This window comes from Rhinolophus sinicus, linkage group LG05, assembly GCF_036562045.2.
Source record: "Rhinolophus sinicus isolate RSC01 linkage group LG05, ASM3656204v1, whole genome shotgun sequence".
Lineage (NCBI taxonomy): Eukaryota > Metazoa > Chordata > Mammalia > Chiroptera > Rhinolophidae > Rhinolophus > Rhinolophus sinicus.
In genome coordinates, this window is record NC_133755.1 from 48,807,580 (window position 1) to 48,835,550 (window position 27,971).

The 27,971-nt window shown below is 35.8% G+C and overlaps 2 protein-coding genes across 7 annotated transcripts in view; one reads left to right on the plus strand and one right to left on the minus strand.

The window, feature by feature from the left end:
- Positions 1 to 343: 343 nt before the first annotated feature.
- Positions 344 to 5,238, minus strand: FBXO48 (F-box protein 48). Of its 5 annotated transcripts, none has more exons than XM_074332086.1 (4): positions 5,114 to 5,217; positions 3,492 to 3,541; positions 2,743 to 3,084; positions 344 to 2,289 (listed from the first exon to the last, which is right to left on the minus strand). In XM_074332086.1, the coding sequence occupies exons 1-4, from the start codon at positions 5,169 to 5,171 to the stop codon at positions 2,086 to 2,088; spliced, it is 654 nt and encodes a 217-aa protein (XP_074188187.1). In that variant the 5' UTR covers positions 5,172 to 5,217; the 3' UTR covers positions 344 to 2,085. The 5 variants fall into 5 exon arrangements, with proteins under 5 accessions (XP_074188187.1, XP_074188188.1, XP_074188190.1 ...); XM_074332087.1 differs by lacking the exon at positions 5,114 to 5,217 and adding an exon at positions 4,735 to 5,107; XM_074332089.1 differs by lacking the exon at positions 5,114 to 5,217 and adding an exon at positions 4,106 to 4,720.
- Positions 5,239 to 5,432: 194 nt separating this feature from the next.
- APLF (aprataxin and PNKP like factor) overlaps positions 5,433 to 27,971 on the plus strand; it is an 82,386-nt gene continuing 59,847 nt past the window's right edge. For both annotated transcript variants that reach the window (XM_019718313.2, XM_074332091.1), the window contains exons 1-3: positions 5,433 to 5,748; positions 18,029 to 18,100; positions 27,592 to 27,764. In XM_019718313.2, coding sequence (XP_019573872.2) covers positions 5,653 to 5,748; positions 18,029 to 18,100; positions 27,592 to 27,764 — 341 coding nt within the window. In that variant the 5' untranslated portion in view covers positions 5,433 to 5,652. The remainder of the gene's footprint in view (positions 5,749 to 18,028; positions 18,101 to 27,591; positions 27,765 to 27,971) is intronic.

A 27,971-nucleotide genomic window follows, 5' to 3' on the forward strand; every position in this document is an offset into this window, starting at 1 on the left:
ATCTTGCCTCTTTTACAAACTGTGTATACTCAACATACTATTTTATCTATGAGTAAGAGCACTCCTTTCATGCTACTCCACCCACTCACGTGCTCAGATGCTAATGGTTTGGTCTGATAAATATACATTTAATTCTAAGCCTATACCATAAAATTTATCACTGAGTTCCAAAACTTTCCTTTCAGCGTAGACTGTGCTTTTAGTCCATAACTTATAATACAAAGAATTATTTTAATGCAATACTACTACATAAACCAAACTAAAGATTATTCATATAACTTGTAAAAGTAATTATTGAGGTGACCCAATAATTGCAGGTAATAAGTGATACTTTTGGGTTAAGTGCATTTTCAAATGTTTATTAAAAAAAATAAAACAAAACATTCCTACTTTCCTATTTTTCTCTTACAGCTTTTGAGAAGACTAGAACAATTATTCATATATTAGCATTAATATTAAGTATCCCCATGTAGCTTATAGGTTGTACATTGCATTTCAATACAATCTTACCTTAACCATTAGTAATACAGTAAATTATTTTGTTATTATATAGTCTGGGTAAAATTAAAATAAATAATGCACAAATAATTTAATAAATCTTTATAGAATACCTACTATGTTCCAGACTTTAGAAACACAAAAATAAATAGTCCTTGACATTAAGAAGCTCACAGTCTTAAAGGGGACACAGACAAGTAAAGCAGACAATTTAATGTAGTATGACAGCTTTGAGAGTGGTAGGTACAAAGAACTGCAGGAACCTTAAGGAGGCCACTTAACCCAGAACGGTAAAAGTTAGGGATGGTTTCCAGGTCAAGATGATGAGTTTTACAAAAAAGACTGCCAAGAAAAGAATTAATGTTGGTGAGAGGAAGAACATTCCTATAGAGGGGAGTGCCAAATAGTCCGGAGACTGGACTGCCTGATCTTTAAGGCTTCTTCCAACTCTAAGAAAATAGTAAGACACAATCAATCACCTGCTTGAGACTACAAAGGAAATTTGTAGAGAGCGGGGCATCTTTTTGATAGTTGCTTATTTATTAAATACTGGTTTCCTGGATTCTTATTTTTCATGCTATACAGCATAATTTAAGAAGAAAATCCCATACTAACTAAAATGTTTTGTTGACACTTTCTACTATAGTGCTGACCACAGATTCAGAATGAACAATCTGGTATAGTGAATACTACTATATCGTCTACTTTTAAGAAAAAGAGAACAAAAGCTAAAATAAAGGTTCCTGGAAAGCTATAAACTTTAATACAGTCAGGTTTTTAGGGTTCTCTAAAACAATATTTTTCTTTTGAATATAGGGAAAACAAAAAAGCTGTCCTTTTGGGTATCCTTCAGTAGGACACTAGATGGTGCTACGAGGCTGTCAGAAAGAAAGTGAGGTTTACTAAGAAAAATAGTGCAGTTCTGATGTAGTTAAGTGTTCTGAAAACTCTCCATATATTTTCAGTCCCTGAGAGCAATGCCAGGTCTATTGGCAAATAATGGGATCCTTAATCTCACAAATTTTAGCCCTATGGTCAGGTTAATTTGAAACTAAATCACAAATTTAGCACATTTTAAAATGGTTTCAATGTTTGACAATTCCATCTAATTCCACTGAAATGGAAATTTTAGTTATTTGAAATAGAAATTTATTATACATTTAAACATATTGTTATTAATTTCATTTAAATAAGTCTCCCCAGGAGCCTAGTTATACCTACAACTTAAAGAATCTCTAAGTTAATTTCTTCAAATGGGTTCCAAAATTTTTGAATTATCATTAAGCAGAAAATACCAATCAAACTCTCTTATTATTAAAGCACCACAATATATTAAAACATATACATGAAATAATACATTTTGGAATTACTCTATTAGCATTGTATTTCTTATATAAATAATATTTCATGATTTTTTCACATTACAGTAAAACCAGAAAAATACTTTTTTCTAAAGTGTCAAGTAAAAACAGACTTTACTTTTATAATATTTTCTACTTAGTTTTCTTTTAAATGTTAAATATTTAAAAAGGTGAACAAAAAAATGAATAAAGCTGTATCTTTTGCAATCTCAGAGTCATTTTAGTTTTAAACTCTCAAAGTTATGAGATCTGCTTGTGATTTTTCTGCATATCTTTTCAGTTCTGCTTCTAGAATTTCCCCCCATGTTTCTACATCCATCGGGTACATGATTTTTTCTGGTAGGCTAACAGGAGAACATATGTTGCTGTATCTTCCACTTAGCCATTCAAGTTTCACTTTACTCTTCTGGTAATTCCTCAGTAGTGTGTCCTGAAAGAGGTAAAACCATCATCGTCAAAGAATGTAGTAGGTGGTTGGTTAGTGAGTTTGCTTGAAACCAGAGAAGCTGATTGACAGGGCTAAAAAGATTAAGTATTTTGATATGCACATATACTAATAAATGTGTGTGTGTGTGCGTGTGTGTGTGTGTGTGTGTGTGTGTAGCACTAGAGTTTGCTGGGGTTTTGGATAATGTGGAGTGAAAAGAAGTAGCCACTATCCTTCTGATTAACAGACAAAAATGCCCAAATTTAGGATTTAAAAAATGTAAAAGATAGATAGTGTGTTTTGCAGGAACAGAATAATTCACCAAGTTCAAAAGCCAACACACTCTGTATGTCATTCTGTTTATGAAATCCTAACTCTTTCAAATAGAAGGTAGAGTTGGTTCAAACCTACCACCAGATTGTTAAGAACACTGCTGACCACAAAAAGGAAACTTACCCTCCAGGAAAAACCACTTTTTCGATCGTCATCTATTTCTCTTTTGCACACAACTCTCACAGCCAAGCAATGAGGCTCCCATAAGGAGTCATTGTCTCTTACTACGGAATTCCACCTCTTGCATGTCATTGAAGCCCTGCACAAACTCCGCATGTCCAGCTGACTGAAAATTTGTACGTAAAGCTCATCGGGTAGCTGTTCAAAAAACTTATTTTGATACTCTTTGTTTTCCTTCTCAGCATCCAAAGAGTTCAATCCTATGTCAGAAACTCTTGAATTATTGTTCCTCTTCAAGTTCTTCTGCATAGCTTGATGTTTTAGTAAATTATCCTCATATGTAACCTAAAATGCAGAGTTTAAACATACTTAGTCTCTTCAGGTAAGATTACAGAACCCACTTTCTGGGAATGATTTAAAGAACTTTAACTTTCTCTACTTGAGATTCTCAATCTGTAAAATGGGTCCAATGATACTCCTCTTGTGTGCTCTTGCAAGGATTAACAGGGGTAACATGTAAACCATCTACCCTCACATCCGAATTACACATTGGAGGCACCCAATGCATGTTACTTCTCTTCTTTTTAAACGTATTTTTAGTAAAAGGGTTTGTCTCTAAACATTAGCTTTTCCGCTCCCAAAGAACATTGTCTAAAAAAGAGAAGTGATTCTTCACAGACTATAATTTATCGAGTTTAGTAGAAATGACTATTGTGAAAACACATTTGACTCCAAATATTTATTGAAAATACCTTTGGAATGCAGACTGGTGCAGTCGTTATGGAAGGCAGTGTGGAGGTTCCTAAAAAAATTACGAATAGAATTACCATATGACCCAGCAATCCCTCTCCTGAATTCAATTCTATTAAACTCCTGAACACTTGGTGTCTGTGGGAGCTGATGCCTTGTCATTAAGTTCTTTATCTGCAATTTGTGATTTAATCATAAACCTGATGGACATTTAGTAGTTTATATAAGAATTGTGTATATATTTGTACCTAATGGGTAGATGCAAACCTTTGACATAAACACTATCTGAAATGGACAAGAGGTTGAGGTCAGTGTCATAATGACACAAAGTCTCAAATATTCTATTCAGTTATAAGATTAGCGTTTTAGAAATAGCCTCTTGAAGCTACCTACATACATAGTTAATTATGAACCAAGGATAATAGTCACTGAGAGCATCAAGCAACAGTAACTAAGAGCTATAAACAATGTTTATAATTCAAAAAGGTGTAGCATTTGACTAAAGATTTAAAGTCCCGTTTCAGCTAATTTACCTAAGGTACATGGTGTAGGCTTCTGAAATCAATGGAAAACATGGAGCTATTTTTGCACATAAAGATAGCTTATACTTACTTACAATCAGTTTATTCCATTTTGCACTTCCTAATAGGGAGTGGTGGTTTCGGAGGAGGAGCTTGAGATACAGCTGAAAACTTTTAACTTAGCTCAGGACAATTCCCCTCTCTAGATTAGCTCCTCAACCTGTATTTCTGGATTTGCCAAGACCAATTGCTCCCATTCATTTGGTTGTGCATGATCCAAATTAACTATGGCGGTTGGAACTTTAATGTCTGTCAGTGTTCATCAGAGGACTTCCTCTTGAGGTTTTGGGGGAGACAGCAAACTGTACAAACAAGTTCATGAGTCAACCGCAAGTTTTTGCCAGGCACCGCCCCTCTCTCATCATCAATACAAACCAAAGCCAAACTACCATATTCTTGAAAAGACTCCTTTTAGTAGAACGTTATTGTTTGTTTGTTACTACTCCCATGATCTCAGTGGGGAATAAAATTCGTCCTCTCCGTTACAGTTACTCCACAGAAGACAGATGAAGGCTTTCGAATCTAACAATCGGGGGTGCCTTGGTGAGGTTCCTAAAACCCCAGTGGGCATCTTTCTTCTTCTAAATCCAATTTTGCCTGGATGCCTGCAAAACTATCCCTCTTCTGTCTCTTTTTTAGGAACCAAGCCGCGCTGCCAAATTACCTCTAGTTAGGGAAGAGCTCGCCCCAGGTGTCACACGGAGGGAGGGATCCGGAGGTAGCTCAGACCTGACCGCGGGGAGGTCTGAGGAACCGGAGGCAGCTCGGACCTCCCGGCTCTCATGGGGCCCCTAACCTGTCCAGACCCCTCAGGTCGGAAAGAATGACCCCGAGTCCCATCTGAGCCACCCTTCTTGCGTGCGTCGCCCAGGCTGCAGCTGTCGGAGTTCAAAGAACACGGGGCACTGACAAATGAACAATAACAACTCTGAACACCGACTGTCATTTCAGGTCCGCGCCGCTGAGCAGAGGTTGCAAGGGCGCTGGGTCCGGGCCCCCGAGCTTGCCAGCCCGATGTCAGCGGGAAGGGAAGACCCTCCTACCTGCTGGGCTCTGGCAGCCTCTTCTCCGGCGATTTACATCCTCTGGCTTTTGAGTCATTCCACACACACAGTCCCTCTGATTCCACCCACCCTAGCCCCACCTCTTGTTGACTCAGATTTCGCGCAGGCGTAGAGAGCAGCGCGCATTTCCTTTTGGGTTTGGTAGTTTTACTAGGGGGCCTCAGCTCGGCAACGGAGGAGAAGGAAGGCGCTATGGACTACAAGGTCCGGCGTCCTCCAAGCCGGGAGGGCGGGGAGAATGGTGGGGGGTGGTCTTAACCGGGGCTTTTAAACATTAGTTTGCGGAAGTGTGATAGGGGAATCCCCGAGTGCGTCACGGGTCCGAGTGGAGGGGCGGGGCTGGGGAGCCGGTCGCTGGGGTTCCCTACTGCGCCGGGACTCCGCGAGCCCGAGCCGAATCTTTGCTCTCCTCCCCTTGTGTTTTTCCCGGGCGCCTTTGTAGGCCCCGCGCGTGGCCAGGGAAGGCGGAAACGGTTGCGGGGATCGTCTCCTTGCGAAGGGGCCTAAGCCTCGCCGCCATGTCCGGGGGCTTTGAGCTGCAGCCGCAGGACGGCGGACCCCGGCTGGCGCTGGCGCCCGGGGAGACGGTGATTGGCCGCGGGCCGCTGCTGGGAGTAAGTGTGGCAGGGGGCTGGGCAAGACCCGCAGAGCCGTGCAAGGCCCTTGCTGGCTCCTGAGGCCCAACTCCCCATCCTGGCCCGATTCCCCACCACGCCAGCCCTGCCTGTCTGGATTTTAGAAGTTTGGGGGCTACACGTTTTTCACTCAACTTGAATCAACTCACAAACGTTTCCTTATGTTGCTTTTACAAAGCAACTGATCAGTGTTATCATCATTATAATCTTACCCAGAGGTGGGCAAACTTGGCCCAAACCAGCCTGCTTTGGTATGGGCCCGAGTACGAAGAATGATTTTTAACTTTTAAAATGTAAAGGAAAACAACAACCTATTTGCCTTTCATGGAGAATAATTGCTCCACAGGCGGTGAATATTGTCCGTTGGCCTGACAAGCCACAATATTTACAGTAGTATCTGGCCCTTTACAGAAAAAGTTTGCCAACCTCTGATTTTATCTTTTATAGAATACTTTCTTTTAAGCTTTTGGCCTCTTTTGTCGGAATGCACGGCCTTACTTTTATTGTAATAGTCTTTTTGAGTCATATCAGTAGCTAACCCTTATGTAGTGTGTAGTAAAAACCATGAGTTAGGTCATTGTTCAGATGAGAAAATTGAGCTACAGATGGGTTATTTAAAGGGCACACATAAGCTTTTGGACACATAGTGCCACTAGGCTATGTATTTATTCTCTACCTTCTTTGGCATGTTTAGTAGGAGTTAGGAAGTTGGCCTGTTTAAGTTTGGAGTTTTATAGATCTGTCTATATATGTATATGTATATTGTTTTCTTGACATTCAGCATTTCTTTTTCAGTGCCCAGTTTGTGCAACACGTTTGTAGATCCTAGCACTGTGGGGCATGCAAATATGAATGAGACATGGGTCCCAGCCCTCTAGGAGTTTTCTCTTGGACTGTGGAGACAAATCTGTAGTGAGCTAATGACAGGGAGTAAGGAGTATGGACAATTTATTATCCTGGTTCACAGCAGTGTCTAAATGGAACCATTGGTGTTAACCTTGGGATCCTTCTCTAAGCAGGAAAAGGAGTGGGCATTCAAAGTTGTAATTAGGAAGTCAGTTCTAAAGAGGGGTGTGTGTGTGTGTGTGTGTGTGTGTGTGTGTGTACATATATGTATATGTAGTAAGGTTAATTAAGAAAGTTGAAGTATACCTGCTATTTATTTATTTTTTTTGCTGGGCAAGTAATTACTTAAATGTTTAAATAACATTATGATTTTTCTCCTGAACATTTGAAGGAACTGCCTGGGGCGGGGTGGGAGGCGGTTTGCTTTCTCCTCCCTTCCCTTTCTCTCTCTTTATCTAAGTTAGAAACTTAAGTATGTGCTTCATCTAGAAATCTTTTGACTGGTGACTAAAAAGTTTTGATTTGCTTAACAAATTGTATCACCAACACAGAGTACTATAGATCTGGTTAAAAGATCAACGTTGTAGGCTTATGTTTTATCAACATGCCAACAGGTTCTAGACCTTTTTATTATTTATAGCTTGATCTTTTGTGTTACAGGTTTGTTAGTGTGAGATGAGCCTATTGGGTTTCTGGTTTTGAAAATGGTAAGGACTAGAAAGTCAAGTATCTGGTCTGGATTTTGCTTTTCCTTTTCAAATAATCATTCAGTGATGAGATTCTATTGCCAAGTTTGGCAGATATTAGAAGTGGTTATGAACAATACCCTCCACACATTGAAGGAAAATTTTGAAGTGCAAACAAATCATCTTGAGGTTTTTAAGAATTTGGAGCTGACAGAGGTATGAGTTTCTTCTCTGCAGTGGTTAAACCCAACATGAGGGCGGTTTTTTCAAACAACAGCAATTTCAGTCAGGATTCTTTTTCTTTTCTTTCTTTTTTCTTTTTTTGGTAGGGTGAGAGAGAGCAAAGACTTAGTTCTAAGTGGGAAAACTCAGGAATTTCATTGTAAATTAGTATCCATCTGAAATGATTAATTATAATAAGGATGATTTTTGAGCTCTTACTTAACTAGCCATGTTTTTTGGAGACAAGTTTCACAAAACTATGGCCCCACAAGCATACAGGTTTATAATTTCAACATGTAAAACAGTCTTAGTGGTAAAACAATTTGACAAGGAGAATGTCTTTATGTCTTTACAATGGCAGGAAAACACTTATAGATAACAGAGCAGAGTGAGTTTAATTTTACTGTGCCCTTTGCTTTAGTGTGAGTCATCAGCAAACCCAAGGTCATTGTTTACTTACTAGGTTGTAATTCTGTCATGATCTGTACAATTAAAAGGGTTTACAGCAGGATGAATCTCCAGGGAATTATTATCCTGGGTGAAAACAGCCAATCCCAAAGGTTATGTATTATATGATTTCATTTACATGACATTATTGAAATGACAAAATTATAAAAATGGAGAACAGGCTAGTGGTTGCAGGGGCTAAGGAAGGGGGGAGGACAGCAGGAGGGAATTGGTATGGCTATAAAACAGCAACCAAGGGGATTTTTGTGGTGATGGAAATGTTTATAGCTCAACCTTACAATATCAATATTTGATTGTGATAGTTTTGCAAGTTGTTACTGCAGGAGGAAACTGGGTAAATGGTGTGAGAGATCTTTATTATCTATTTCAACTAGATGTGAATCTACAACTATCTTAAATAAATTTAATTAGAAAGAAGATTTTTACAATATAGCATCTCAAGCAACAGAGTACCTTTAGGCCAAACTATTGCTTTATGGTTTTTCTTTAATTAAAGCTGAAAAGTTATTATGCTCTTAAGTGAAAACTACAGTTTCTGATTTCAAATTGTCCTCATTCTGTTTTGGTAGCAGGGATTATATGACATTCCTTTATGAGCTATTTTCCTTGAAGGAACTAGGACAGTGCCAGGTGTCTATCTAGTATCTTCCTAAAGGCAGGTGCTGTTGAATCTACTGCTTTAACTAAAAAGAGAAGACGCCCTGTTAGGAGTGGGTTAGTGACGAGCTTTCATATGGACTCTTCAGGTGGCTTCAGGTCACCACTTGCTGTAAGTGTCCCACAAAGTTTGCGCAAAAAAAAAAAAAAAAAAAAAAATACATATATATATATATATATATATATATATAATTTTTCCCTCTAAATCAGTGTCTCCAAATTACCATCTGCCATGTACTACTTAACCTGAATATGCCATTTTTTCATATGCCTCCATACCTCTGTCCTAGCTCCTTTCTCTGGTAATTTGATTCTGTAGGTAATATCTGGATATCTCTATTTTTAAAAGACTATTTTGAATATCTGTATTTTGAAGACGATTCTGTTGCAAAACCAGAGTTAAAAACTACTTCTAGACACACTATGAAGAATGCCTGGCACAGAATAGGTCTTTAAGAAATGTCTGCTGAACTGGACAAAATAAGTAACCATTCAGACAATAGAATTACCGAAGTCCCAAGTGGGGATTTAAACCCAGTTTTGGTTTTCCTAAGCTCTGCTATGTTTTCACTCACTATGTTGTCTCTATCATAATATATTAATGTTGAGGATGATGTTCTCACATGTGTGTTGTGTGGGTTATGCGAGCAGCATTGCAAGACAAACAGGTTGGGTGAGTTGAAATTTCCGTGGCATGAAGTTAGTACAATGCATCATATTTGGCTAACAATTCAGCAACCTTGAATTAGGAGCTCAGAAGTATTGGATTTTACTTTTAGAAATCTGATCCATATTTCATCAGTATTGTGGATTAATAGGTGTCTGTGAGGTAGCTTGATAATCTTAGTACAATTTACACCATTATTCTTACGGGAAAGTATATTCACAGATTTCAAAAACCACTTCATGTCTAGTATATTAGTAACCTTTTCTTCTTTTTAAATTGGAGTCTGCCTGGAGAGCCTCTGGCTAAAATCAAGTTCATTTCTTCAAACTCATTCTTTCTTAATACCAGAAATTGGACTTTGGTACATTCCAAGTGTAGTAATAGACAACTTGTATCAACTAACTTTTGCTCTATTAAGGAATAGGACCAACTTAGTACTGTCTAATGTTATGGCAGAGTCTCAGTGTCGCTGATTTGAGCTTTGGAGTGTATGTTGGACCTGATACTGGTAAGCACTCTAGACAAGAACATTTTATGGTTTGTCGACTGATTAGCAGTAACCAGTCTCTATTCAATTCAGCTCTTAATTTTAGATTTTATTTACTTTACACACACACAAAGTTTGAGGAAATAATTTTATGCAAATTATGCCAAAAATAGATCCCATGCTTCTTTAGTTTGTGCATTTTCAAATAATACAGCCTCAAATCCCATACCAGATGATTTTCTGTTTTTCTCTACCATGAAAGTTCAAATTTGTCTATTTTTTATTTGTTGCCGATAAAGCAAACTAGATAATCTTGTGTGAAAGCACTATACATTGTATTACACAAGAAGATTTTTATTATCTTAGCCCTTGGTGTATTATGTAGTTTATACTGAAAAAACAAACAAACAAATCTTACCTCTTCTCTGAAAAAACAAACAAATCTTACCTCTTCTCTGTTTTTACATTTTTCAGTAAATATTATATATAGGCAAAAATGAAATGAAAGACACCATTCTGTTCTGTTTCGGAATCCAGTAGCTTTTCTGCTTTTCCTTTATTCAGGTTTGTTTTTTATTTTTAGAATTTTGGAAATAATAAATCGGTTAGAGACTTTGATTCAAAACCTTTAAACATTTTTGCTAAGAATGTCTTCATTTTGTTTGATGTCAATAAATGCCAAAAATAAATATTTGGCAAAGAAATCACAAACACTTCTTTTATGTTTTCATGTCTTTATCTTCTGGCACAAACTTCATGTCTTAAAAAATGGGGGAAAGATTTGAACATACATCATAATACATGGAACATTCAATTCAAACCCAGAAAATCCAAGATAAGGGATCCACACTGTGTCAATACAAAAGTGTTATAAAACAGAGAGCTCTGTCCCCATTCAAGAAACAATATGAAGAATTCAAGTAAAAGGGTATTTTTCTGTAGTGTCTGAAGAAAAACTGCTACTGTCTTACCTGCTGCTGACAAATATAGGAGTGATTTCACCATTATCTTTCAGCTTATGTATTCTTCAGGGTTTCTTTTCTGAATTCTATCCATGTGATACGAAATTCTTTTAATACTAAAGGAAGTTTTTGTTGTTGAGTGCTCAATGTAGTTAGCATTTGTGTTTAATATTCCTTCTGTAACTGGCCAAGCATCAATTAATTTGTTACTAGGTGTCCAGGATCAATATAACAGTTGTTAGAGTAATGGGTATTAATCATAATTATTTTTGGCTGCAAGTAACAGGAATGTGCTTATGGCAGCTTAATCAGATAGATTTGTTTCTTCTGTAATAGAGAATCTCGGGCCATCAGTCAGGGCTGGCACAGCTACTCAAGGAATGGGCTTTTCTGTGCTCCTCCATGGTCATCCTTTGCATGTGGCTCTCATGTCTGTAGTCATAAGAAGGCTATGTAACTTGAGATGTCACATTTACTCAGGAAGTTAAGAAAGGCAGAGGGCAAAAGGTGCGTGCCAGTTGAGCGCAGTCCTTTTTATCAGGAAGATGATAATCTTTCCAGAAGCTCTACTCTGTTTTGAATGTAGATGTTGTTGTTTTGTTCAGGTATAGTGAGGGCAACCAATCAGGAGATGATTGCCATGGGAAAGATAATTTATTCCTCACAGTTCCCGAGAGAGAAGGACATACCATGCAGGGTCACACCAGAGAACCCTGAGGTGGGAGAAGGCAGAAGGAAGAGAGGGCTAGAGGAACTGGTGGGAAAGCCTTTACTGTGGTTTTCTCAGGAATGCATGGGCAAGGCAAGGTGAGCAGGTTTAGGATGGTCTAGTTTGAATAATTTTGTTGTACTCTGATCTGTGGGGTCTTCCCCTGGTTGTCTGATGCCTAGCTCTTGGGTGATTAGGGCAATATAAGAGCCAGGTAAAGCCATGGGATTGAGGGTACGGTTTGGGATTGGTTAGTTTACACATGAAGGGTGTACTTGCAGGTGAGTCAGTTACTATCTCTGAGAATGGGGCAGAAGATACAGAAACTAGATTAATATATAGTCTCTCTTACATCCTTTGCTAGAACTGTGTTACCTGGCCATCCATAGCTACAAAGAATTCTTGGTAGTTGTATATTTTTTAACTGGGCACATTGTTACTCTAACAAACTGGAGTACTATCAGCAATGAAGAAGAAATGAATTAAGCAACTAGTAGCATTTGGCCCACAGTGGCACATGTGAAGATTTAGCATCTAAAAAGTATAGGTGTAGTTTAATGATGAGTTACAAATTCAAATACCTGCAGAGGCCAGGTGTGCAATAAAGGGTGAAGTGGTTTCAGAGGAAGATTATGGGGAGTGTTGGGGATTCTGGTGAGAGGGAGGGCACGTATATTCTTTAAAGTAAAAATGAAAAACAAAAACCAAAACACTGAATGATCAGTTTGTGGTGCCTAGTCTAAATCAAGGAAATTAAAAAAAAAATTATAACTAAATAGAGGCTCATTAATTTTACTGAAGAGACTATAAATAGAATTCTACTTCATTTTTGTTATTGAGCAGTCAGGTATACTACTTTTTCTAGATAAGTTGATAACTCTTTTAAGTACCAACACTTTTGAAATTTTAACATTTTTTCCTGAACTTTTCATTTTGAAAGATTTCAGACCTGCAGAAAAATTGAAAGAATAGTACAATGAACACATATGTATCCTTCACTTAGGATAACTAATGGTTAACATTTTGTTATATTTACTTTCTCTCTCTCTCTCTTTCTCTCTCTCTCTCTCTTTCTTTTCTCTTGAACCCATTTGAAAGTATACTGCATGCATTATGGCGCTTTATCCCTAAATATGTCAACACATATCACCTAAGAGCAAGGACATTTCTATAAATAGTAAATAAACAAGTACGTCTCCCCCCCACACACACACTCATTTATCACACTCAAGAAATTTGTAACTGCAATAAATTTTAATATTCCATATTCAGGTTTACCCAACATTTCCAATAATGTCCCTTTTAGCATTAAAAATATTTAGGATCCAATCAAATATGTCTTCTCTAGTCTAGACCTGTTTTGTCTTTCACGGCAGTGATGCTTTTAGAAGTCCAGGCCAGTTGTTTCATAGAATGCCCACAAGTTTGATTTGTCTGATTATTTCTGCCTAATTAGATCAAGTGAAACATTTTGGACGAGAGTATTCCATAGGTGACGTGAACTCAGAACAGCTTTTCAGGAGACCTAGCTATCAGTTTGTCCTGTTGCTGGTGATGGCGTTAGTGCAATTACTTGGGGAAGGTGGTGTCTGCCAAGCTTCCCCCACTGAACACGTCATTCCCTTTGTGAGTAATCTGCAGCGTGATGCTTTGAGACTTCATGAATCTTGTTTTGCATCAATCTTTCACCTGGATATTGATACCCACTGAGCCATTACTGAATCCACTATTATTTTGGTACTTACAAAATAGTAATTTTCTGGTTTCATCATTTCTTCTACATTAGCAGGCACTGTTTTATAAAGAAAGTCTTTTCCTCCTAGCCCTGGCCTCAGCCCCTTTCTTGAAATGAGTATGAACTCATGGATTATTTTTGTATTCAATGTGTTATATTCCATTATCATTATTCATGTTGATGCCCAACTTGTTCCCAATTTAGCTGGACCTCTGAACTACTGGATGTGAGATGTGTTTTCAGCATTTCCCATTAAGGTACGATTTCTTTTCTGCGAGAGATCGAATCTGTGTCCCACCGCCCCCAGGTTCTCACTCCCTCTATTCTCTTTTCCTCCTAGTTGCCCTCTGACTTTCTTTTCCAGCATAGGTCCTGAAGCTTGATCTCTCTGCATTTCGTGTTTCTTTCCCCTCTTACATGTAAATTAAAGTTTGTGGCAATCTGTTTCCTAGTGCTTTAGATCAAGCTGGGATTAGATGGTTTCATTTGTTTGATTTATTGATCTCTGATTTTTTTGGAGGATGTGTGGTATGATTAGAATTTAGGCGGCTACAGTTATTCTGTATGAAACTGGAATTCCTAGATTTTAACTATTTTTATGGCTAAGATGCAAAATGTCTGACTTTCGAATGAAGTTTTCATTTAAACCTGGTGACGCACGGTAACCGATAAGCAAACTTGGGTAAGCCATTAATTAGTACCTTTTGAAGGATGTTATGTCAGTTGTCCCTCCCTACTCTCAGTAGTCCCTAGCTGACATAGTCTTTTTGAATCCTTGGGTTTCTTTGCTTTTCTATAGCCTTTCTCTTTCCATTTGTAGACCAACATCAGTCATTCCCCTCCTCACCCATTGTTAATGCATTGCTTACTAAACCCTATCCACTTTATTCTCTACTGTGAATAGAGAATTAGAAATTTAGATAACACATCTTGTTATATGTGGATATGATATTAGGATAAACAGGACCAAATGAAAGCCTGCAGGCCTCTTGGAGCTTTATTTAGAGTTTGAATTTTCTCAGAATGTCTACTTGCTTATTAAATAGCCATTCTGTTTTATTTCCAGTTCTTCAGTATGTTCTAGTTCGGACAGTTAAGCTGCTGGTAGATAATCTAAAAAATGATGTTTTATGTAATGATAATGAGGGACACAGTGCAGGGCTTAGAGTAAAGGTGTCTCTAGAATCAGATTCTGTGGATTCAAATCTGGTTCCGCTGCTTATGGGTTACGTAATTTAAGGAGTTGCTTAACGTCTCTGCTCATTTAAGTAGTTGCTTAACATCACTGCACTGTCATTTCTCACCTATAAAAATGAAAAATGTCTTCACTGTTTTAATGAAATTTAAAAAGGAATTCATGATGAGTATAGAACAGTGGCTTGGTCTTGATAAGTAATTGCTGTTCCAGTTAATATATTAATAAGAATGTGTCGATACTTACTGTGCACAAGGAGCAGTGATCAGCTGTTAAATAAAGCAGGTCCTGAGACCTGTAGGATCACCTATTGTGACCCGCCCTCCACCTACCACCCGCCATTCTCACCCCATCCTGGAATTAAAATAAGCTTTAATGATAATCTTAAACGTTTAAGCTTTCCATCGAAAGCATAAATCATTTTTTAGCTTACTTATTATTTAGAGGTATGGTTTAAAAGGGACAATTATAGCTAAATGGCTGAGTGATGTTAATTTCAAAGACTTTAAAAACAATTATTTATTTTTGTTTTCAGTTACAGTTGACATTCAATATTATTTTGTATTAGTTTCAGGTGTCCAACATAGTGGTTAACATTTATATAATTTACGCAGTGATCCCCCAACTGGTCTAGTGACCACCTGGCACTATACATAGCTGTTGCAACATTATTGACTATATTGTCTATGCTGTACTTTACATCCCGTGACATCATACATACTTAATGGTTAGAAACTTGAAGCTTTCCTGCTAAGATCAAGAGCAAGGTAAGGCTGATCCCCACTCTCACCGCTCCTGTTCAGCATCATACTGGATGTCCGAGCTAAGACAAAAAAGGGAATAAAAGGTATGCAGACTGGGGAGGAAGAAATAAAACAGATGACTCTTAAAAACACTTTTTTGGTATTCTATATAGAGATGCACAGCTTGCAATGGAATTACACTGTTGTGGAATCATGTGACCACTAGAGGTCACATTATACTTTTATATTATTTAAAAAATTTTTTTTGCTAGTGTCACTGAAGTCTACTTCAAAGAAAGGCTAAGATAGGAAAAGTCCATTATTGCTTCCTGCAAAATGTATAGTTTGGAAGAAAAGAAAAAAGAAACCCACACCAGACTATCACAGGAACCATCATTATATGTCATGGTATTATATTTGACAGTCGATTACACCATTGGTTAGCAAATTGATTTGTGTTATTGAAGTTAACAATGAGATCTTAGTACCCAAGTTAGAAATAGAAACTTCTTACTCCAAGCCACAGAATAATTTGCATTGCTTGAAACTATGTCTGAATGATTGCATGTAGGTGTAGGGGCATATGAATATTTTTCTCACATTTTTTAAAAAAGTTAATAAGAATATAGGTTTGGAGTGCAACCTACTCAAACAGTAATCTACACAACTTACTTAAATCCTCTGGACTTTCCATTTCCAAATATGTAAAATGTGAATAGCTATAACAGTATTATGGTGAATCTCAACATTTTAAGTGAAAGTTCTATGCAAATAATTAAATCTATGCAAATGGTAAAGTGGGTTATCAGATACCTGCTGTTGTTTTTCATCCACTAAGGCACATTATGGGAAAGATTATAGGAACCTCTAAATTTCTATCCTTTTCTGATAGAATAGATTATTAGTTTATATTTACTTTTCTGAAATAGCTATTGTAGCTAATAGTAGATATATTTTAAATGGACTACATTTAAGCTACTTTGTTTTACAAAATGTCCTAAATAGTAATTTGTAACTGTGGAAAATTCATGTATGTGAAATTCATTCCACTGTGATGCTTAATGTTACTATTTTTATTTAGTCACAGCTTTAAGTGTGGAACTGCTCTCTGATTAAATAACATGAGTACTGATTCTTGGCAGTTTCACATTTTTGCAAGGTTTTACAGAACTAATGGGTGTAATTGAATTTAGGCATTGCTGTAGTCTGCTTTCACTTATTATTTTGGTCATGATATGGATAATATTAGAGTTGAAGTGATAGATGTTAAGGTAACCATGAGATGGATCAAATAATTATGGTGTTAAGTTGACGCTTAAAATGTTTTCATTATGTGTCAGCCACAAATTACAAAGCTAATCTTTTTTTTTACTAGTTTCAGGTGCACAAAACAATGTAATAGTTAGACATTTACACCCCTCGCGAAGTGATAATCCACCCAACCAACTACCTGTCTGACATCGTATATAGCTGTTACAATTCCATTGACTATATTCCCTATGCTGTACTCCTCATCCCGTGAGTCTCTATATACATATTTAATTATAGTTGACATTCAGTATTATTCATCTTCAGTTTCAGGTGTATAGCGCAGTGGTCAGGCATCTACACAGTCTATGAAGTGATCCCCCTAATAAGTCCAGTGCCCATCTGGCACCCTACATAATCTTTACACATTATTGATTATATTGCTCAAACTGTATTTCATATCTCTGTGGCTGTATTGTGGCTACTAATTTGTGCTTTCTAATCCCTTTACCTTCTCCCCCATCGTCCCCTCTCATCTAGCAACCATCAGGTTTTTCCCCCTATGTCTCTGAGTCTTCTATTTCTGTTTTGTTTGTTCGTTTATTCTGTTCTTTAGGTTCCACATATAATTGAGCTCATATGGTATTTGTCTTTATTCATTTGACTTATTTCACTTAGCGTAATATGCTCTAGTTCCATCCATGTCATTGCAAATGGTAAGATGTCATTCTTCTTTATGGCCGAGTAATACTCCATTGTATAAATGTACCACAGTTTCTTTATCCAGTCGTCTATTGATCAGCATTTCGGTTGTTTCCACGTCTCGGCTGTTGTGAACAGCACTGCAATGAACATAGGTAATCTTAACCATTATGTTTATAGCCATGCAGCGAGGGCTTGATTGGCAATTTTAGCATTTAAAATGTAAACAGTTTTTTAACTTTTGTATTTTAACATTTTAAAACTTTTTTTGTATGCAGAAATGATTATGAGCATAAGTAGAACACTGTGGGCTCAAACACAGGCAGCAAATATATATAAAGTAGATGATAATCTCCTCTTCACTGTAAATATTTGATTTTCACTACTCCTCCCACCTTCTTGTGTTAAGTAGGTGCTGACGGCTCAGCTGGCTCCGGAGCTCAGCTGAGGTCTGTCTGACTGGGGTCTGCCTGACCCTGAAACTTGTAGTCCTGCCTGTTACATTTACCAGACTGCTGCTTTTTAAAGCCTTTTTGTCATTATAACCTACATTATATTTCCGGCATTTGAAATGTTTTCTAATAAGTACATATTATATAGAATTTTTTTCTCATTTTATGAATTTTATGGCTAAGAATCCCCACTATATGTCTGTCTTGAAACCATCATGTAAAGTTTTGGGATCTCTTAGATTCCAAGCTTGAGTCTCTGCTCTGACATTTATTTTTCTACAACTTTGGGCAGGTCCCTTAATCTCTGAGTTGTTTTGTTTTTTGTTCAGTGAGGACCGTCATTTTAATACATAGTTGGTGAATGAATAATTTATTTCATATCTAGCCTACTAATTTCAGAAACATTGTTATGGTTTTGTTGTTGTTATTGTTTTTCAGGGAGGTGGCTGTGTTTGAAATTCTTGTTTTTTTCTACTATAGATAACAGACAAGAGAGTGTCCAGAAGACATGCCATTCTTGAGGTGGTGGGTGGTCAGCTTCGAATCAAACCGGTAAATATGTTATTAATGATTTTTAAAAACTTTTTGTCTCTCACCTTTTCAGCTCCTGATTAGAGGGGCTTATTTTCTAAGTTTATGAAAATGGGGAATTAATTCAAAATATATCTTTCTTATTGCCAGGAGATAATTGCGATATAAAAATCAAACTATTTAAACTACCTATTTTCTCACAGGGCAGTGTTATGTTTACATAGTTAGAATTTTCATGAATGATGACTACCAGTTCATGCACACATTATGATTTTGTTCATGACTGGATATTACAAATAAGATCATATAAAAAGCCCATAACTTTGTATTGGTTGGTTTTTTGGGGTCGTGACTAAAGTGACTTAAGTGCTATAGAGTTGTATTTTTTTTAAAGTTTATTGGGATGACAATGGTTAGTAAAGTTACATAGGTTTCAGGTGTACAACTCTGTAACACATCATCTATATATTACATTGTGTGTTCACCACCCAGAGTCAGTTCTGTTTCCATTACCATTTTTAACAAATTACTAATTTGTGTAGAGTTGAATATTTCTAAAATTTAGACCTTGTTCTAGGATTTAAAAATTTTTAATTTGAAAGTTCTTGTCAAGGGCTAGAATTTTAACTGCTTGCGTCGTAGTATAAATGCTGCTGTAGGGACAGCAGTTTCTGAGAACATGCTATGTGATTATGTCTGTTCATTTGCAGAATCTGTTGTGTAGGAGAATAAAATATGTGTATGAGAATTTTGTGTAGGAGAATATTGTGTAGGAGAATGAAATATGTCCATTCATTTTGGACTAGATGTTGTGGTACAATTATTATGGAATGAAATCCATTAATCTATAACATTTAAAAACCTATATGTATTTTCATCTTACGTGTACAACTGCCTGTTGTATTAGTTCTTTCTTTTCTATAGAGAGTCCTTGTATTATCCTATGTTGAACAGCTCCCAAATTTGAGAAATATCCTTTAATTCTAGTATTGGGAAAATTTTTGAATAAAGCTGAATTCACACCATCTCAACCTTGAAAAAATACTTCCAAAAAGGTTTGTATCTCATTCTGCGTTGTCTTAGTGTCTTGAAAAGTGCTAATATCTGAGTAAGCACTCCTGTGGGACCCCCTTTATTCACCATCAGTTATTCATCTCTATTCATCCAACTATCATATTCTTCATAGTGAGACTTACTAGACTATAAGCTCCTTGAGTATAAGAACCCTGACTAATCTTCATATCTCTAGTATCTAGCATAATGCCTGTCACATAGTAGGTAGGTACTTAATGTTTGTTGAATTCATGAGTAAATGCTGCAGGGAGAACTATATGTGGCATTTCTAGGAGTGGGGATATCATAGATTTTTATAAAATTATGTTATTTTCCAGTACTTAAATATCTAACACCATTTCAATGAACAGTTATGGCCTAAAATAAAGAAGTTTGATTTTGTTGTTAGTGAAGCATGTTAAGGTAAAGAATATAGGGATCCTAAATTCCTATCCTGCTTTTTCTGATTGAGCATATCATTAATCATTAGTTTATATTTACTTTTTTTTCAAAATAGCAGTTATGGCCAGTAATACACCTGGCTCCCCAAGTAGAAGACCCATTGACTTAATACTTAACTCTCTACATTATTTAGATTTACAGCTCTATAATTCATATTAATGAAATGAGGAACTTACAGCGAGTGCTTAATTTTTTGACAAGTATAACATTTAAATAGTCCTTGATGATTGGATTTCTAGTCATTTTTGATACCAAAGCTGAGAAACCTCCTGCAGTAAGTTTATAGACCTTTCTAGATTTGTATTGTTAGTATTCAAATCCCATTGTGTTTGTAGATACCACAGAAAATAGTTGTAAACTTTGGGTGGAAGCTTAAATGATATAGCCACTTTGGAAAAGAGCTTGGCATTATTTCCTGAAGATGAAGGCATGCATTCCTTACGAGACAGACCCGCCCCCCCGCTCCCCCCTGCACACTCCAAGAGATATGTACAGGAACACGAATAGCAAAATTGTTTATATAATAGCAAAAAACTAGAAGCAACATAAATTTCCATCAATGGTGGAATTTATAAATATATTGTGATATATTCATTTAATGAAATATACTATAACAGTGAAGATAAATTACAGTGAAAACATGAAAAAACATGGGTTAAAATTAGGAACTAATACTGAATGATAAGCAAGCGTTGGAAGAATATATACAATATGGCTCTACTTATATAAAATTTAAAATCCTACAAAAATATAATATATTCAGGATCATAAACATAGGTGGTAAAACCATAAAGAAAATCAAGGAAGCGATAAACATAGCAATCAGGATAATAATTACCTCTGAGGAAACTGAGAAGAAAATGGGATAGAGAAAGGCTCACAGGGGACATCAAAGGTAACACTTTTTCTCTTAAACTGGGTGGTGGGTTCTTATATAATATCTTACATGTATTATGTCTTTAAAAATTATTATAGGACATTTATGACATGAAAAATGTGCAAAGAATAGCACAATGTACAACAGTTACTTCTGTAATGCCAAATTACCAGACATTGGAAGACATGGAAAAGCATATTTACTTTTAAGGAAATGTACAACCCTAGTACAAGAATTTGACTACTATTTTAGAAAAATATCTAATTTGGTGTTGAATTTTATTTCAGTAATTATATTCACATTATATTAGTGGAAATAAAGCTGCTTCTTGGAGTTGGTGATATATGTACAGGTCTTTTGCTCTATGCAATGCTTGACTTCTTGTTTATATTAATATCATTTTAATAAAGTGCGTATTCCCTTGAAATAGATTTATTTATTTATTCATCTACTTAATGTAGCTGCACCCACAAGGTACATTTTAGATAAATTTTAAAACTGACTTTAATTTTCACTAGAAGTTTTAAGGTCTTGAAAATAATGAGAATGAGATGAACATTTATTTGATGTGCGAAAGCAAGTTATATATACAATTATAATAAATTGTTGAGAGAAATTTTAGCTTAAAAACATTGTAAAATTATATAAGTGAATATAGCAAATATTTTGTTATGATCACTTCTGTATGCTGTATACTCCACTCCCCTGTTTTCCTTCAGTGTAGGAAGCTAATCAAATAAAAAAGTAGCTTTGACTATAATGGATGAATGCGATTAGGACAAATACTGATTAGTACTTTTAAAATGGATGAATTTGTCTTTTCCCCCTCTAATTTCCCTTCAAAAAAAGTCTCTAGCTCAGTAGTTCTTGGAAATAGTGCATGAAGAGAAAATGTTAGCTTTTTGTGTGTCATTTAAATTTAATCTGCAGTCATAACAGCAGGGAGAAAATTCATTGTGAAGGCAAAATGATAATATTTTCTGTAAATGACTGTATCGCCAGTGGTTAGTTATGTCCTCAGGCTGAATTCATAGCTGTAATGCTTTTATTTTATTTTAATAAAAACTTACTCTTTTTGGTTCTTGGTGATTGAGGGAGTTCTTATATAGCTACATATAAATTGTAAAAGATATATTTTTTTGTTCATTTGGTATTGATCCTCAAAATATATGTTTGGGTGACTGTGTTTTTTCTATTGCACAATAAAATTCCTGAATTGTGATTATTTTTATTCCCATGAAATTATGACTTTACTTATAAAATAGCTATAAAATACTGCACTAGCTTTCCTACAACTTTTGTTAGAAAAAGGACAGAGAGAATGCTTTCTGAATTAGAAAGAAAAAACACCGAAAATAAGAGGAACTTCATTTTTGGGTACACATCAATCTTTTTAAAATATTTAATAACTCCAAGAGAAAGCTATAGAAAATTGATTTTTATTTTAATTCCACTTCTTCATAGATAATGCATCCTTTATACCACTTCTTATTATAAATTATAACATAATTTATTTAGATTCACATCTGTAATCCCATGTATATGTTAAAAGGCTCACATCAACGATATGCCTCTCTTATAGACAGCTCATATTTTTTATTCACTGTGGGTTTGGGTTTGCTAGTATTTTGCCTGCCCTTGTCTGCTTTTAAAATCAAAATTAAACTAGCCTTATTAAAGGAATTTGAGAGCCTTCCATCTTTTTTGTCTTGAAAGAGTTTGAATATTCAAAAAAATCTTTAAATCTATTTAGGTCTGGTTTTGTGTGAGATTAGAAAGATTTTTAACTATTGATTCTATTCTGAAAATACAGGTCAAATTCAATCTGCTTTTCTTTTTATAATCAAATACATTTTAAACAAGCCACACACACGTAGGCATATCTGGTGGTTTTTGTTTTGTTTTGTTTTGTTTTTTTAAGTCTGGTGTGTAGTCTTTAAGATAATTGTCAATTTTGGCCATATTTTCAAATCTATTTGCATGAAGTATCTATAGTATTATTTTTCAAAAGTTTTGTTTTAGATGTAATGCTTTCATTGTTTCTATTCCAATTTTTTGTGTGTGTATGTCTTCTCCCTTTTTGTTTATTAATATTGCTAGATTTTTGTCTACTTTATAATTCTTTTTAAAAACTATCTTTGGGATTTCATGTGTGTATGGCTTTTTAGTTTAATGTATATAGTTTGACATAGATTTTTAAAAACTTATTTAATAAGTAATATTTAGCTCTAAGTTGTAGGATCAAACATTATATTTCTTGGAATGTCATTTTTGCACTTAGTTCTGAGATCCCCTGTGTGAATCATTTTAGGACAAGAAAAAGATGATCATGGACCACACATACTGTGGCTGGATTTGCTGAATGCTTGATATTTAACCACCTAAAATCTAAATGTCAGGTGCTTTCACCTGAGGAATAAATGCTCAGACGGAACATTTCTTTCACATTGTGTTAGTGATACCTCTTTAAAGAAATGTAGTTAGTTTCCTTTTTAAAGGAAACTGTTCTACTGTTAGAATTTTTGCCTTGCGTTTAACAACTTAGTCTTTGTAAATTTAGTACTATGCCATTATTTAATGTTGTTTATACAGTCATCAGAGTTTCTCAAATATTCATGAATAAGAACATGGTCTTAGCCTATAAGAGGCAAACCTCATTTAAAGAACATTTAGGGTTCTGGCAGAAGCTAATGTACATTCTTGTTTTGACTCTTGTCCCTCCCATTACCCAACATTCCTGACTCTGGGGACTGGAATACTCAAGGAAGGGGAGGCTTCGCTTAAAAGGCTGAGGAGTATTTCCTGCCACTCCCTTCTTGCCAGCATAGTTTCTGATGAGAAATCAGCTGACAGTCTTATGGGGGCTCCCTTGTAGGTAACTAACTGCTTTTCTCTTGCTGCTTTTAAGATTCTCTTTTTGTATTTAACCTTTGGCATTTTAATTATGATGTGTCTTGGTGTGGGCCTCTTTGGGTTCATCTTGTTTGGGACTCTGAACTTCCTGGGCTTGTATGTCTGTGTCCTTCACCACAAGTGATGAAAAGCAGCAACATACAACCAAGATTGCTCTACCCAGACCCAGCAAGGCTTTTATTCATAATTGAAGGACAGATAAGGAGTTTCCCAGACAAGAAAAAGCTGAATGAGTTCATCACCACCAAACCAGTATTACAAAGAATCTTAGAGGGACTTCTTTAAGATGGGAGGGGGGTAAAGGATGGGTGAAAGGGGAAGGGATTAAGAAGTACTGATTGGTTGTTACACAGTAGCCATGGGGATGTAGGGTATAGCATAAGGAATATAGTCAATAATATTGTAATAACTAGGTATGGTGCTGGATAGGTACTAGATTTATCAGGATGATAGATGGGAATGGGGTTGGGGCAGGGTGAAAAAGGTGAAGGCATTAAGAAATACAAATTGGTAGTTAATACAGTATGGGGAATATAATCAACAATGGTGTAAAGATCATGTAAGGTGCCAGGTGGGCACTGGATTTATCAGGGGGATCATGTCATAGACTGTGTAGATGCCTGACCAGTGGGCTATACACCTGAAGAGCTGAAGTAGAGTAATATTGAATGTCAATTATAACTAAATATATAGGTATATATAGTCACGGGATGTGGAGTACAACAGAGGGAAGATAGTCAATGCTACTGTAACAGCTATATAAGATGTCAGAAGGGTAGTAGCTTGGGGGGTGGGTTATCACTTTATGAGGGGTTTACGTTGTGTTATACACCTGAAACTAATCAAAAATAAATTAAAAAAAGAATTATTTGATACATTGAAAAAAAAAAAAGGCTGAGGAGTTAACAGATACCTATTTCCTAGCCCAGCGGTGTGCACAAGCTGGGAAAGTGGTGGTGCTTTGTCATGCCTTCTTGTGCTCTAAGGTGCTTTGTCATGCTTTCTTGTGCTCTAAGGTGCTTTGTCATGCCTTCTTGTGCTCTAAACCTCTAGCCATGAGCCAGGGAGCCACTTTGGAAGGTAAACTAGGGGGAACTGATAGCATAATGAAAGGGTTTTAAACATTACGTTTAAATTATAACTTGAATGAAAGAAACAAACATTCACAACTCTGTTTGAGGAATATGGTGTGGCACTGCATCTCCATTTTTACAGTCTTGTATATATAGTTTGTAAAATGACTCTGACCGGTAAAATAATTGCCTACCAAATTTGTATAGCCGCTGTTTTTAATTCTTACTTCTACCTTTATCTCTCAGTTTTATTGTACCGCTTTCTCTTAACACTGATGGAAAGGAAATAGAAATGTTTTCAATTGCAGATATACCTTATGGCCAGATCCTCGTGAAATGAAATTGCCAGGACTAGGTAGATTATATTTATTCTAGCTTTTGAATTTGTCTTTAAAAAAAAATGGGCATGTAGGTAACAACTCTTACTTTTCTGGCAGCTTTTGTTTTAATGCCCCCTGTTCTATATTAGTAGCCCCCTCTCCAATTTGGTTAAACATACTGTTTGGACAGTTCAGCTTCCAAAATGTAGTTACTTTCTTTTTACAAATTGAGCTAAATAGTTTCTAGGTTCCTTTCCCCAAATTCCAGTTTTGTAATTAGTTTAAAAGTATAGTGTTATGATTTGATGAAATGAAGTCAGTTGAAGTGACAGAGTTATTTGTGTGATGTTTTTTGGGGGGATTTTGGAAGCCAGTAAGCTTATATGCCCAGATGCTTACCGGAGATTTTTAGAAGATGAAAATGGTTGTTGTTTAAAAATTTAGTTTACCTAATTGTATAGATCATATACATAACTTTTTAAAAAATCACGCAACCCAGTATCTTATAGAGAATGGAATTAAAATGATTTTCGGGGTGAACCTATTTAAGTGACTCAACAGGCAGTGTTTTTAGTAAATACATTACATTTTAAGCCTCACTTCTTATAGTAAACTCTTTGGAACCATTCCTGAGATAATTTACTGATCTCTGACAGCTGAAATATTATTGATTCTTTCTGCTATTAGAGACTTCTCTGTTAGGTACAGGGACCCGTACCCATGGGCCTGACGGTCTAGTGGTGATTTATCAGATGATTATAGGTAATGTTTGAACTGATAGGGACTGGTTCAAAATGTTCAGACAGAGGTATGGTGGGATAAGACCTCTCAGGCTGGAGTAAATCAAAGACCGTTTTGAGACCTCCTTGATTGGGCCAAAGATAGTGTGTGAAGATTTGGGGATATGAAGGTGGGAGATAAGGTTGGAAACCACTGTTAAATTTATGAAGAACCTTCACTGCTGTGTTTTGCTTATATTGCGGCATTATCAGAGGCTTTACACAGATAAATGTGAATGAATAACTTGGAAAGCAGTGAGGTGAATGAAGACAGGGTGCCTTGATGTGATATTAGCCTAAACAAGTAATGCAAGCAGTGGGTATGAGCTTGAACTAGGGAGTGACTGTGCAAATGGTAAAGAGAAATGGGTTCAAGGGATACTTCAGAAGTAAATGATCTGGGACTTGACGTTTGGATGGAATGGGAGAACATTGTAGATGTTCAGTAAGTGTTTGTAGATATTTTGGTGAGTTTTAATATTGAATACAAATTAAATCAGAATATACTACATTTACCCCTGAAAACCCTATTCATTTTCTGTAGAAATAGACTTTTTAAAAATATACAAACAATTGGAAAATAAATTGTAATGCAAAGTAACCTTCCTGTAATGCGAAGTTAGTAATATTGTTTGCTTCATGTTTTATAACAGTATTCTAGACTTGTTTATTTATTACTTAGTTTATATTCTATAAAGGCTTTAGATTTTTAAAAAGTGAAAGTGAGTATATTTAGTAAAAATTTTAACCAAATTTCCTAATGAAGAGAAATTTGTTGAGGGTGAATAAAGAAAAGTGCTGTTACATTTCTAGAATTTCAAAATACATTAAAAATAGGCTTATATAAACTTCCTTAATTTATCTATAGTAAATATTTTTTACAGTAAGAACAGAAGTTTTTACCTACTGCATTTATACTGAATTCTAGTCTTTTCAAACTCAGGGTAAATAAAATATACTTTAATACCTACAGGTATTTTCAAAGGTTAGGATGAGAAAAGGTTTTAATGTATGAAAATATGTTGTATCTCAAGATAGTTTAATGAAGTATAAATAGAAAAACTGGAAGTGTTCAGCATATGTCCAATCCCAGGGTTGTAATTATCTTGCTATACTGGAGAGGTTGCTGAGGTCTCTAGAAAGTCTCATTTAAACTGATGAAGTGGATGGATGGATGGTAGGGGGAGTTGCTCTATGTAAGATTCTATTAAAAAAAAACAAAGATCCGCATTAATGTAGATTGCTTTCGTATACACTAAAGCATATTTATTTTAAACATTTAATCATATTGATAACAAAAAGTCTATTTGACCTTGGGAAATGGCCACTTTCAGCTTTATTCTAGATAGAATTTTGAAGGTGTCTTTCAGTAGGTCTTAGTTTTGGAGGCAACTTCATTATCTTTAACACAGAAGCAATCAGTGGCAAACATAGTTCAAAATAGTAGATACTGTAATAGCTTTGACATTAAGATATATTTACTACTTGCAATTTGAATATGGATGATGATCTTCATAGTGAGAATTTCATTCAAAGTAAGATTCCTCTGTGAGGAGCTGAAAAAAGCTATGTTGTTTGCTTGAGAAATTTGACCAAAATCCCCCTTCTCATAGTTTCTCAGTTTTTAATCATAGTAAGAAATTATTAGGGGAAAATAAGTAGAAAAGAAGGTAACCATTTCCAGCGGATTAAGGAATTTTGGATATCAAAGTTGGGAGACTCAGTTTCCGTCCTGAGAATTATTTTTCATGTTTACCTTTTCAGTTATCTCAAGCAAAACAGAAGTATCTTTTACCAGTTAATTGATAACTTGGCTTTTTGATTCCTAGAGAAATGGGTGGTATATTACAGTTTTTGTCCCCTTTTATATATATAGATAATAATTACGGTATTTGTAAGTACCAGATTTATTAGACTTTTAAGTCTCATTTATACCTAAATTGTTGTTATATTAAAATTTTGTATCAGCTCATATTTAGTTGTATTTTTGTCATAATTTTGAGTTACAACATCGCTGTATTTCTATATTTGTTAGATACACACAAATCCATGTTTTTATCAGTCACCTGAGAAGAGCCAGCTCTTACCATTGAAGACAAATCTATGGCACTGGTTGAATCCTGGAGATAGTTTTTCTCTGTTAATTGACAAATACATTTTCCGTGTTTTCTCTACATATTCTGAAATGGAATCGGGATGTACTTTAAGGTAAGAGTGCCTGATGAAATGAGATTAAATAATGGTATTTGTAACCTAACACCTCAGCCATCCACAAACGGTTCAGTAGAAACCATTATAGTATTAAACTGTATTGGCGATATAGGAGTTACATAGTGTGTGTGTGTGTGTGTGTGTGTGTGTGTGTGTGTGTTTCTAGAAAACATTTGACTTTGGAAACTTATGCCTCAATAGTGA